At 37.0% G+C, this 11,568-nt stretch overlaps 1 protein-coding gene across 1 annotated transcript in view; it reads left to right on the forward strand.

The window, feature by feature from the left end:
- FNIP1 (folliculin interacting protein 1) overlaps positions 1 to 11,568 on the forward strand; it is a 152,582-nt gene that overhangs the window by 89,343 nt on the left and 51,671 nt on the right. Inside the window, exon 9 of the mRNA XM_037739958.1 lies at positions 2,883 to 2,906. Within this exon, the coding sequence (XP_037595886.1) occupies positions 2,883 to 2,906 (24 nt within the window). The remainder of the gene's footprint in view (positions 1 to 2,882; positions 2,907 to 11,568) is intronic.

Below are 11,568 nucleotides of genomic sequence, written 5' to 3' on the forward strand. Positions count from 1 at the left end.
ATTTCTTTAATTTGTTCTAAAAAATTTAATTTCTTTGTCCTATAGTCAAATGAGGGTATAATTTAGTAGACCATTGGCGACTATGTTATTACATGTCAGATGTGCTTGAGAGTCAAGCACATTGAGAGCCATCAGTGGTGTGTTTTTCAGTATTGGGCCATTTGACAAGCAAATATGACCACGGAAGACCCTTGTTCTAGCAAAAGTATGCTTTGTTCTTTCTTAGGCTCCTAGATGTAGGGACTGTTAAGTGTTATTTAACCAGTGGTAGTAATCAGATGTTCTTGAATACATGAGATACAAGGATATATGGATATAAGGACATGAACTGGATATGCTAAGTGGCTTTGTTGCTTGATTCTTTCTCTAAATATGGCACAGTGAATAGTCCTTCTGCCAGGGTTTTCTGGCTCAACAAAGCTTGTACCTGAAGCCCCAACAATTGCTGTAGCTATCTTCTAACTATATGGCAAACATACATATTACAAATGATCTAATCTTGGGAATTATCTAAGTGACTAATATGTCTCCCTTGAAAGAGGCTCGGTTTAGGTCTACTTCATCTTCTCAGTCTTTCCTTCTTTAGAGAGATAGTATAGCACTGGGTGTAAAAAACCAAGACTTTAGAATCTGTCAGACAGAGTTGGATTTTAACCTTGGCTCTGCCACTTACTACCTGTGGTGATCTTGGGCAGGTGCATTAGTGTTTTTGACCCCTAGTTTTCTAGTATAAAATAGGTAAATTCAGTTTAGTAATAATCTATTAGATTGTTATAAGGATGAAGTGAGATTGTATGTGTAAGGTACTTAGCAGAATGCCTAAGATTAGTGGTACCATTTTTTTTTTTTTTTTTAATTTTTAGGTAGAGTCTTGCTCTGTTGCCCAGGCTGGAGTGCAATGGCGCTGTCTTGGCTCACTGCAACCTTTGCCTCCTGGGTTCAAGTGATTCTCCTACCTCAACCTCCTAGTAGCTGGAATTATAGGCATGTGCCACCATGCCTGACTAATTTTTTTTTTTTTTTTTTTAAGTAGAGACAAGGTTTCACCATGTTGGCCAGGCTGGTCTTGAACTCCTGACCTCAAATGATCCTCTCACCTCGGCCTCCCAAAGTGCTGGGATTATAGGTGTGAGCCACTGTTCCCAGCCTATGATAAACACAACCTACAGCAGTGCTTCCCCAACTTAAGTCACATCATATCTTCACAATTTTGCCAAATTTACATATCATGTATACTTTTTAAATGTAGGGTTTCTGGGTTTTTTTGTTTTTGTTTGTTTTTTTTTTTGAGACGGAGTCTTTCTCTGTCGCCCAGCTGGAGTGCAGTGCACAATCTTGGCTCACTGCAACCTCCACCACCTGAATTCAAGCGACTCTCCTGCCTCACCCTCCCTAGTAGCTGGGACTACAGGCGTGCACCACCACACCCAGCTAGTTTTTGCATTTTTAGTAGAGACAGGGTTTCACCATGTTGGCCAGGATGGCTTCGATCTCTTGACCTCGTGAACCACCCACCTCGGCCTCCCAAAGTGCTGGGATTACAGGCATGAGCCACTGCACCCAGCTATGTTTCTCTTCAAATTTGACCATCTTTTATACCTAAATAAATTTATTTCAACATGAAACTTCATTATCCTATATAGGGAAACAATATCCTTTACCATTATAAGCTAGCTATAAAAATACATTTATAATAACTAAAATTAAAATTGTGTATCTGGTCTGGGTGTGGTGGCACATGCCTGTAATCCCAGCACTTTGGGAGACCAGTGCGGTTAGATTGTTTGAGCTCTGGAGTTCAAGACTAGCCTGGGCAACATAGTAAGACCCCGTCTCAAAAATAATAATAATAAATGAGTATTTGTATACCACGTTGTGTACACTGTGTAGCACTGTGTAAAGTTTATTATTACCAGTAATCTATGTATTTACTTTTAGAAAAACTATATTTTTTTATTGACAACTCTGTGGTCTTTTATTGTGGCAGGGATCTTCTAGGTTGTTTGTTTAATAGACCATCACATCTTGGAGTGAAAGGCTGTTTTAGCTAGTAAAACTCTGGGATTGACATGATGAAATTGTAGGCATGCCATATGTATATCTAAAATTTTAAAACTTTTAAAATATATAAAACTTTTTTAAAAGCTGAGCTAAAGAGTGGTAGATTTAAACTGAAGAAATTTACTTTATGACTATTGTGTAATAATCATTTACTCGACTCAATTATGGAGAAGGACAATAATGTCTATTCATTCATTTGGTTTATGCATCATAATGTTTAGGATAAAAGACATGAAAAGCTAGTTAAATAAACCTTACTGTTCCATATAGTAAACTCAGTGGTTAGGGGAAATGTAAAGAAAAACATAGAGAATCTAATTTAATTTATATTATTTTTTGTTATTAGAAGGAAATAATTCACACAGGAAAAACTATATTTGAGATGATATTTTGGCCATATATGTTAATTTTATTTTAACATTAATTTTAGGCATTTCTAATTTATTATATGAAGCATGCTAACAAATAATATAACATTTAAATTTAATATTTTTATTGTAAAAATATATAACATTTAATTTTATAAATCATTTCTTAAGTGTACAGTTTAGTAGTGTTAAGCATATTTACATTGTTTTGAAATAGATCTCTAAAACTTTATCATCTTGGGACACTGAAACTCTAGTGATACAGTAATCAATGTGGTTTTGTTTAGTTCACTGGCATCTTCACTCTATATCTGAATTATATGCAAAGTTATTCACAATTTCATTTGCTTGTAAATAAACCTTAAAGGTTTAGATTGTCACATTTTTGGGCACCATTTATGATTGAATAAAAGCATTATATAAATTTTTTTTTTTTTTTTTTTTGAGATGGAGTCTCGCTCTGTCGCCCAGGCTGCAGTGCAGTGGTGTGATCTTGGCTCACTGCAATCTTCGCCTTCTGGGTTCAAGCAATTCTTCTGCCTCAGCCTCCTGAGTAGCTGGGATTACAGGCATGCGCCACCATACCCAGCTAATTTTTTTGTATTTTTAGTAGAGACAAGGTTTCACCATGTTGGCCAAGATGGTCTCGATCTCCTGACCTAGTTATCTGCCTTGGCCTCCCACAGTGCTGGGATTATAGACATGAGCCACTGTGCCTGACCATATAAATGTTTCTTATAGACAAAGTGTAGGAGAAATAAAATGCATTTGCAGAGGGGATTTAGAGCAATTTTTATGAGCTGCCTGATGTGTAGTCTACTTTGGCTTTGTAACTTCTCAATTTATATAGCTCTGTTTGTATGTTTCTAGAAGCTCTTTATGTGAAAGCACAAAATTTGATGATTTTACAAGTGTAAGAAATAATTTTAACATCAGGATTGTTTGCTTTAGATGAGAATTTCTTTGAGTTTTATTCTTTTAATATACATGTTTAGGTGTCTTCTTTATGATTTAGGAGGTGAATTATACAAAGTTGCTTAAACCAAATGTTAATGGTTTAGACCTGCCTAGGATACATTTTCTAACCATTGACTTGATATTTCATTAAGTGTTCTATAGTTAAGGAAGAAGAAGCCCATATTAAGCTCATGATAAGTGTTTTCTGTTTTCTCAGTGTTGAATACAATTTTTGAAAGCAGGTAAATTGTAGGTGATGGAACTCCAGCCAGCAAGTAGACATTTTATGTGACTACTGTGTTTTTTTAAATAAACACTTGAACCTTTTGGCCTGTAGACCAGGCAAGCTTTCTTTAGTTTGGTATAGGCTGTATCTCTCTCAGTTGCATTAACCCATATATTGTATAATTTTGTTCCTGCCAGGCCTCTGAAGATTATTAATTTGTACTTCTGTTTTAGGAGTTGGTGATTGATATCCATTAATCTAGCCTTGTTCTCTTTTAATCTGTAGTGCAGTCTGATTTTCTTGCATCTTCTGATACTATCCATGTTTGTATCTGAAGTGCTAACCCTCCACAGGTTGAATGATGACTATTCCTTCTTTCTTTTCTTCTGGAATGTTGAGAGTGGGAGTGGAGGACAACAAAATGAAATAATAACTAAACGGTGAATTCTAAGACATGTCTATCTCCTATATCCTCTATTTCTTGGCCACTCTGTATTATCAGTTGAGTATAAATAACTGTAAATAGCTTTATTTTTCCAGTTTGGTGCATATGTTTGTGCATGGATGCATGCGCACACATAATGAATAGACTTAATTTGAACAGTTTCAGATTTAAAGAAAAATTGAGCAAATAGTAGTTTTTCCATATAGCCCTCTACCCCATCTACAGTTTTCCCAGTTATTGCTTTATTTTAATTATTTATTTATTTTGAGACAATGTCTCGCTCTGTGGCCCAGGCTGGAGTGCAGTGGCATGAACTCAGCTCACTGCAGCCTCTGCCTCCAGGGTTCAAGTGACTTTTGTGCCTCAGCCTCCCCAATAGCTGGGTTTACAGCTGCTCACTACCATACCCAGGTAATTTTTATATTTTAAGTAGAGATGAGGTTTCACTATGTTGGCCAGGCTGGTGTCAAACTCCTAGCCTCAAGTGATCTGCTTACTTTGGGCTCCCAAAGGGGTGAGATTGTAGGTGTGAGCCACCGCACCCAAACTCAGTTATTAACGTATTGCATCAGTATGATATATTTGTTAAAACTAATGAACTAATGTTAATACATTATTATTAACCAAAGACCATAATTTACATTAAAATTCACTCTGTTGTGTAGTTCTATGGTTTTTATTAAGTGTATGATGTCATATACATGCCATTGTAGTATCATACGGAATAGTTTCACCACCCTAAAAATCTCCTGTGCTTTACCTGTTTATCCCCACCCACTAACTGCGGGCAGCCACCAATCTCTTTACCTCTTTACTGTCTCTGTATTTTTGTCAATTCCAGTATACCATGTACTTGAAATCATATAGTATGTGAACTTTTCAGACTGGCTTCTTTCACTTAGCCAGTCTTTCATAACATTCTTCCTTGGTTTTGTTCTTGTTACCTAATAGCTCATTTCTTCTCATCACTGAGTAATATTCCATTGTATAGACGTAATCCAGTTTATTCATTTACATTCTCTTGTTGAGAGATATCTTTCTTATAGCTTTTGGTGATTATGAATAATACTGCTATAAATATTCATGTTTGGGGTTTTATGTGGGCATAAGTTTTCAACACAGTTAGAAAAATGCATAGGAGCATGATTGCTGGATGTTACGGAAAAACTGTGTTTAGCTTTGTAAGAAATGATCAAACTGTCATCCAAAATGACTGTACCATTTTCATTCCTACCAGCAATTAATGAGACTTTCTGTTACTCTACATACTTGTCAGGATTTGATATTGTCAGATTGTCAATTTTAGCCATTCTAAGAGACAGGTAGTGATATATCATTATTGTTTCACTTTGAAGTTTCAAAACAACATATGTTGAGCATCTTTCAAATATTTATTTTCCATCTGAGTATCTTTTTTGGTGAGGTGTCTGGTTGTTTTTGTCCATTTTAAGTTGGCTTCTTTTTTTTCTTATTTTTGAGTTTTGAGGGTTTTTCTTGTTTTTTTTTTGGATACCAGTTTTTTGTCAGATTTTTTAAAAAATACTATCTACTAGTCTGTGGCTTCTTTTTATTCTTATAACAGTATCTTTCACAGAGCAGAGTTTTTCATTTTAATGAAGTCCAACTTAATAATTTTTCTTTCCTGTATAGCATTTGGTGCTGTATCTAAAAACTCATCACCTAACCAAAGGTTATTTAGATTTTCTCCCGTGTAATTTGCTATATACTTTATAGTTTTGCATTTTATACTTATGACTATGATCCATTATGAATTAATTTTATGAAAACTGTAAGATCTTTGTCTAGATTTATGTTTTTACATATGGATGTCCAGTCATTGCAGCACCATTTGCTGAAAATACTTTCTTTTCTCAGTTGAATTACCTTCGCCCCTTTGTCAGAGATCAGTTTATACTATATTTGTTTGAGTCTCTTTGGGGACTCCCTGTTCTGTCTGGTCTGGTCTGGTCTGGTCTGGTCTGTTCTGTTCCCTTGATCTCTGATTTTTTGCTTTTATTTTTGGCCATTCCTATGTTTTTTTGTTTTTTTTTTTAGTTGACAGGTAAAAATTGTGTCTCTTTACGGTGTGTAAAATGATGTTTTGACGTGTGTACACATTGTGGAATGGCTAAATCAAGCTATTTAACATATCTTTTACTTCACATAATTATCATTTTTGTTGTGAAAAACACTTTAAATCTACTGTCTTAGCAATATTCCAGTATATAATATTATTAACTGTAGTCACCATGAAGTGTAATAGATCTCTTGAGCCCTGAATTTTTATTTATTTTTTTTTTGGCAGTCTCTCTCTGTCCTAAAGGCTGGAATGGAATGGTGCAATTTCAGTTCACTACAGCCTCCACCTCCTGGGTTCAAGCAGTTCTTGTGCTTCAGCCTCCCAAGTTGCTGGGACCACAGGCGTGTGCCACCACACCTGGCTAATTTTTGTATTTTTAGTAGAGACAGGGTTTCGTCATATTAGCCAGGCTGGTCTCAAACTCTTGGACTCAAGTGTTCCACCCACCTCGGCCTACCAGAGTGCTGGGGTTACATGCATGAATCCCCATGCCAAATTTTGTGTTCTTTGAGCAACATCTCCCCTGTCTCCCAATCCCCATGCTATCTGGATTACTATATCTTTATAGTAAATCCTGAAGTTGAGTAGTGTCAGTCCTCCAGCTTTTATTCTTAAGTATTGAGTTGATTATTCTTGGTCTTTTCTGTTTCTATATAAACTTTAACATCAGTTTGTAGATGTCCACAAATAACTTGCTGGGATGTTAATTGGGATTGTGTTGAATCTATGGATGAAGTTGGGAAGAATTGACGTTTTGACAATAGAGTTTTCCTATTCGTTAACATGGAAACTCTTCCCATTTATTTAGATCATGTTTGATTCAATAGAATTTTGTACTTTTCCTCTTATAGATCCTGTGTATATTTTTTTAGATTTATACTTGCCTATTGGAGGCAGGGGGAGGGAACCTAATGTAAATGGTATTGTTTCTTTATATATATACACACACACACACACACACACACACACACACACACACACACACACATATATATATTTTATTGCATATTAGATTTTGGGGTACATGTGAAGAACATGCAAGATTGTTCCATAGATACATACATGGCAGTGTGGTTTGCTGCCTTCCTCCCCATCACCTATATCTGGCATTTCTCCCCATGTTATCCCTCCCCAACTCCCCACCCCCTGATGTCCCTCCCCTAGTCCCCCCACATACCCCAGTATGTGATGCTCCCCTCCTTGTGTCCATGTGTTCTCATTGTTCAACACCCGCCTATAAGTGAGAACATGCAGTGTTTGATTTTCTGTTCTTGTGTTGGTTTGCTGAGAATGATGGTTTCCAGGTTCATCCATGTCCCTACAAAGGACATGAACTCATCGTTTTTTATGGCTGCATAGTATTCCATGGTGTATATGTGCCACATTTTCCCGTCCAGTCTATCATTGATGGGCATTTGGGTTGGTTCCAGGTCTTTGCTATTGTAAACAGTGCCGCAATGAACATTTGCATGCATGTGTCCTTATAATAGAACGATTTAAAATCCTTTGGATATATACCCAGTAATGATTTGCTGGGTCAAATGGAATTTCTATTTCTAGGTCCTTGAGGAATCGCCACACTGTCTTCCACAATGGTTGAACTAATTTACACTCCCACCAACAGTGTAAAAGTGTTCCTATTTCTCCACATCCTGTCCAGCATCTGTTGTCTCCAGATTTGTTAATGATCGCCATTCTGACTGGTGTGAGATGGTATCTCAACGTAGTTTTGATTTGCGTTTCTTTAATGACCAGTGATGATGAGCATTTTTTCATGTTTGTTGACCTCATGTATGTCTTCTTTTGTAAAGTGTGTATTCATATCCTTCGCCCACTTTTGAATGGTCTTGTTTTTTTCTTGTAAATCTGTTTTAGTTCTTTGTAGATTCTGGATTTTAGCCCTTTGTCAGATGAGTAGATTGCAAAAATTTTCTCCCATTCTGTTCGTTGCTGATTCACTCTAATGACTGTTTATTTTGCTCTGCGGAAGCTCTGGAGTTTCATTAGGTCCCATTTCTCTGTTTTGGCTTTTGTTGCCAATGCTTTTGGTGTTTTAGTCATGAAGTCCTTGCATATGCCTCTGTCCTGAATGGTTTTGTGTAGGTTTTCTTCTAGGGTTTTTATGGTGTTAGGTCTTATGTTTAACTCTTTAATCCATCTGGAGTTAATTTTAATGTAAGATGTCAGGAAAGAGTCCAGTTTCTGCTTTCAGCACGTGGCTAGCCAGTTTTCCCAACACCATTTATTAAACAGGGAATCCTTTCCCCATTGCTTGTTTTTGTGAGGTTTGTCAAAGATCAGATGGTTGTAGATGTGTAGAGTTGCTTCTGGGGTCTCTGTTCTGTTCCATTGGTCTATGTCTCTGTTTTGGTACCAGTACCATGCTGTTTTGATTACTGTAGCCTTGTAGTATAGTTCTAAGTCAGGTAGTGTGATGCCTCCATCTTTGTTCTTTTTGCTTAGAATTGACTTGGCTATGCCAGCTCTCTATTGGTTCCATATAAAGTTTAAGGTGTTTTTTTTCCAGTTCTGTGAAGAAGGTCATTGGTAGCTTGATGGGGATAGTGTTGAATCTGTAAATTACTTTGGGCAGTATGGCCATTTTAATGATACTGATTCTTCCTATCCATGAGCATGGAATGTTTCTCCATCTGTTTGTGTCCTTACTGATTTCGTTGAGCAGTGGTTTGTAGTTCTCCTTGAAGAGGTCCTTTACGTTAATTGTTAGTTGTGATTCCTAGGTATTTTATTCTCTTTGTAGCAATTGTGAATGGCAGTTTGTTCTTAATTTGGCTCTCTTTAAGTCTGTTATTGGTGTATAGGAATGCTTGTGATTTTTGCACATTGATTTTGTATCTTGAGACTTTGCTGAAGTTGCTTATCAGTTTCAGGAGATTTTGGGCTGAGACAATGGGGTCTTCTAAATATACAATCATGTCCTCTGCAAATTGAGACAATTTGACTTCTTCCTTTCCTAATTGAATACCCTCTATTTCTTTTTCTTGCTCTATTTCTGATTGCTCTATCTAGAACTCCCAATACTATATTGAATAGGAGTGGTGAGAGAGGGCATCCTTGTCTAGTGCCAGATTTCAAAGGGAATGCTTCCAGTTTTTCCCCATTCAGTATGATATTGGGTGTGGATTTGTCATAAATAGCTTTCATTATTTTGAGATAGTCAATACCTAGTTTATTGAGGGTTTTTAACATAAAGGGCTGTTGAATTTTGTCAAAGGCCTTCTCTGCATCTATTGAGATAATCATAGGGTTTATATCTTTGGTTCTGTTTATGCGGTGAATTACATTTATAGACTTGCGTATGTTGAACCAGCCTTGCATCCCTGGGATGAAGCCTACTTGATCGTGGTGGATAAGCTTTTTGATGTGCTGTTGCAATCGGTTTGCTAGTATTTTATTGAAGATTTTTGCATCTGTGTTCATCATGGATATTGGCCTGAAGTTTTCTTTTCTTGCTGAGTCTCTGCCAGGTTTTGGTATCAGGATGATGTTGGTCTCATAAAATGATTTGGGAAGAATTCCCTCTTTTTGTATTGTTTGGAATAGTTTCAGAAGAAATGGTACCAGCTCCTCTTTGAATGTCTGGTAGAATTCGGCTGTGAACCCATCTGGACCTGGGCTTATTTTGGGTGGTAAGCTCTTAATTGCTGCCTCAACTTCAGCCTTTGTGATTGGTCTATTCAGGGTTTTGACTTCTTTCTGGTTTAGGCATGGGAGGGTGCAAGTGACCAGGAATTTATCCCTTTCTTCCAGGTTTACTAGTTTATGTGCATAGAGTTGTTTGTAATAATCTCTGATGGTGGTTTGTATTTCTGTGGAATCTGTGGTGATATCCCCTTTATCTTTTTTTTTGCATCTATTTTATTCTCTCTTTTTTATTAATCTGGCTAGTGGTCTTTCTATTTTGTTGATCGTTTCAAAAAACCAACTCCTGGATTTATTGAATTTTTAAAGGGCTTTTTGTGTCTCCATCTCCTTCAGCTCTGCTGTGATCTTAGTGATTTCTTGTCTTCTGCTAGCTTTTGAGTTTTTTTGATCTTGCTCCTCTAGCTCTTTCAATTTTGATGATAGAGTGTCGATTTTAGATCTTTCCTTGCTTCTCATGTGGGCATTTATTGCTATATATTTTCCTCTAGACACTGCTGTAAATGTGTCCCAGAGATTCTGATATGTTGTGTCTTCGTTCTCGTTGGTTTTGAAGAACATCTTTATTTCTGCCTTCGTTTTATTGTTTATCCAGTCAGCATTCAAGAACCAGTTGTTCAGTTTCCATGAAGCTGTGGGATTCTGAGTTAGTTCCTGAATTCCGAGTTCTAACTTGATTGCAGTGTGGTCTGAGAGGCTGTTTGTTATGATTTCCGTTCTTTTGCATTTGCTGAGTAGTGATTTACTTCCAATTATGTGGTCAGTTTTAAAGTAGGTGTGATGTGGTGCTGAGAAAAACGTATATTCTGTGGATTCCGGGTGGAGAGTTCTGTATATGTCTATTAGGTTTGCTTGTTCCAGGTCTGAGTTCAAGTCCTGGATATCCTTGTTAATTTTCTGTCTGGTTGATCTGTCTAATATTGACAGTGGAGTGTTAAAGTCTCCCACTATTATTGTGTGGGATTCTAAGTCTCTTTGTAAGTCATTAAGAACTTGCTTTATGTATCTGGGTGCTCCTGTATTGGGTACATATATATTTAGGATCGTCAGCTCTTCTTGTTGCTTTGATCCTTTTACCATTATGTAATGTCCTTCTTTGTCTCTTTTGATCTTTGTTGGTTTAAAGTCTATTTTATCAGAGACTACGATTGCAACTTCTGCTTTTTTTGCTCTTCATTTGCTTGGTAAATCTTCCTCCATCCCTTTATTTTGAGCCTTTGTGTTTCCTGGCTACAGCACACTGATGGGTTTTGGCTTTTTATTCATTTTGCCAGTCTGTGTCTTTTGATTGGGACATTTAGCTGATTTACATTTAGGGTTAATATTGTTATGTGTGAATTTGACACTGCCATTTTGGTGCCAGTTGGCTGTTTTGCCTGTCAATTGATGCAGATTCTTCATTGTGTTGATGCTCTTTACCATTTGGTATGTTTTTGGAGTGGGTAGTACTGGTTGTTCTTTTCTAATGTTTAGTGCTTCTTTCAGGAGCTCTTGTAGAGCAGGCATGGTGGTGATGAAATCTCTGAGTAACTGCTTGTTTGTAAAGGATTTTGTTTCTCCTTCGCTTATGAAGCTTAGTTTGGCTGGATATGAAATTCTAGGTTTCAAGTTCTTTTCTTTAAGGATGTTGAATATTGGCCCCCACTCTCTTCTGGCTTGTAGGGTTTCTGCCAAGAGATCTGCTGTGAGGCTGATGGGCTTCCCTTTGTGGGTAACCCGACCTTTGTCTCTGGCTGCCCTTAGCATTTCCTCCTTCATTTCAACCCTG

The sequence above is a fragment of the Cebus imitator genome, unplaced genomic scaffold, assembly GCF_001604975.1.
Source record: "Cebus imitator isolate Cc_AM_T3 unplaced genomic scaffold, Cebus_imitator-1.0 Scaffold76, whole genome shotgun sequence".
Taxonomy (NCBI): domain Eukaryota; kingdom Metazoa; phylum Chordata; class Mammalia; order Primates; family Cebidae; genus Cebus; species Cebus imitator.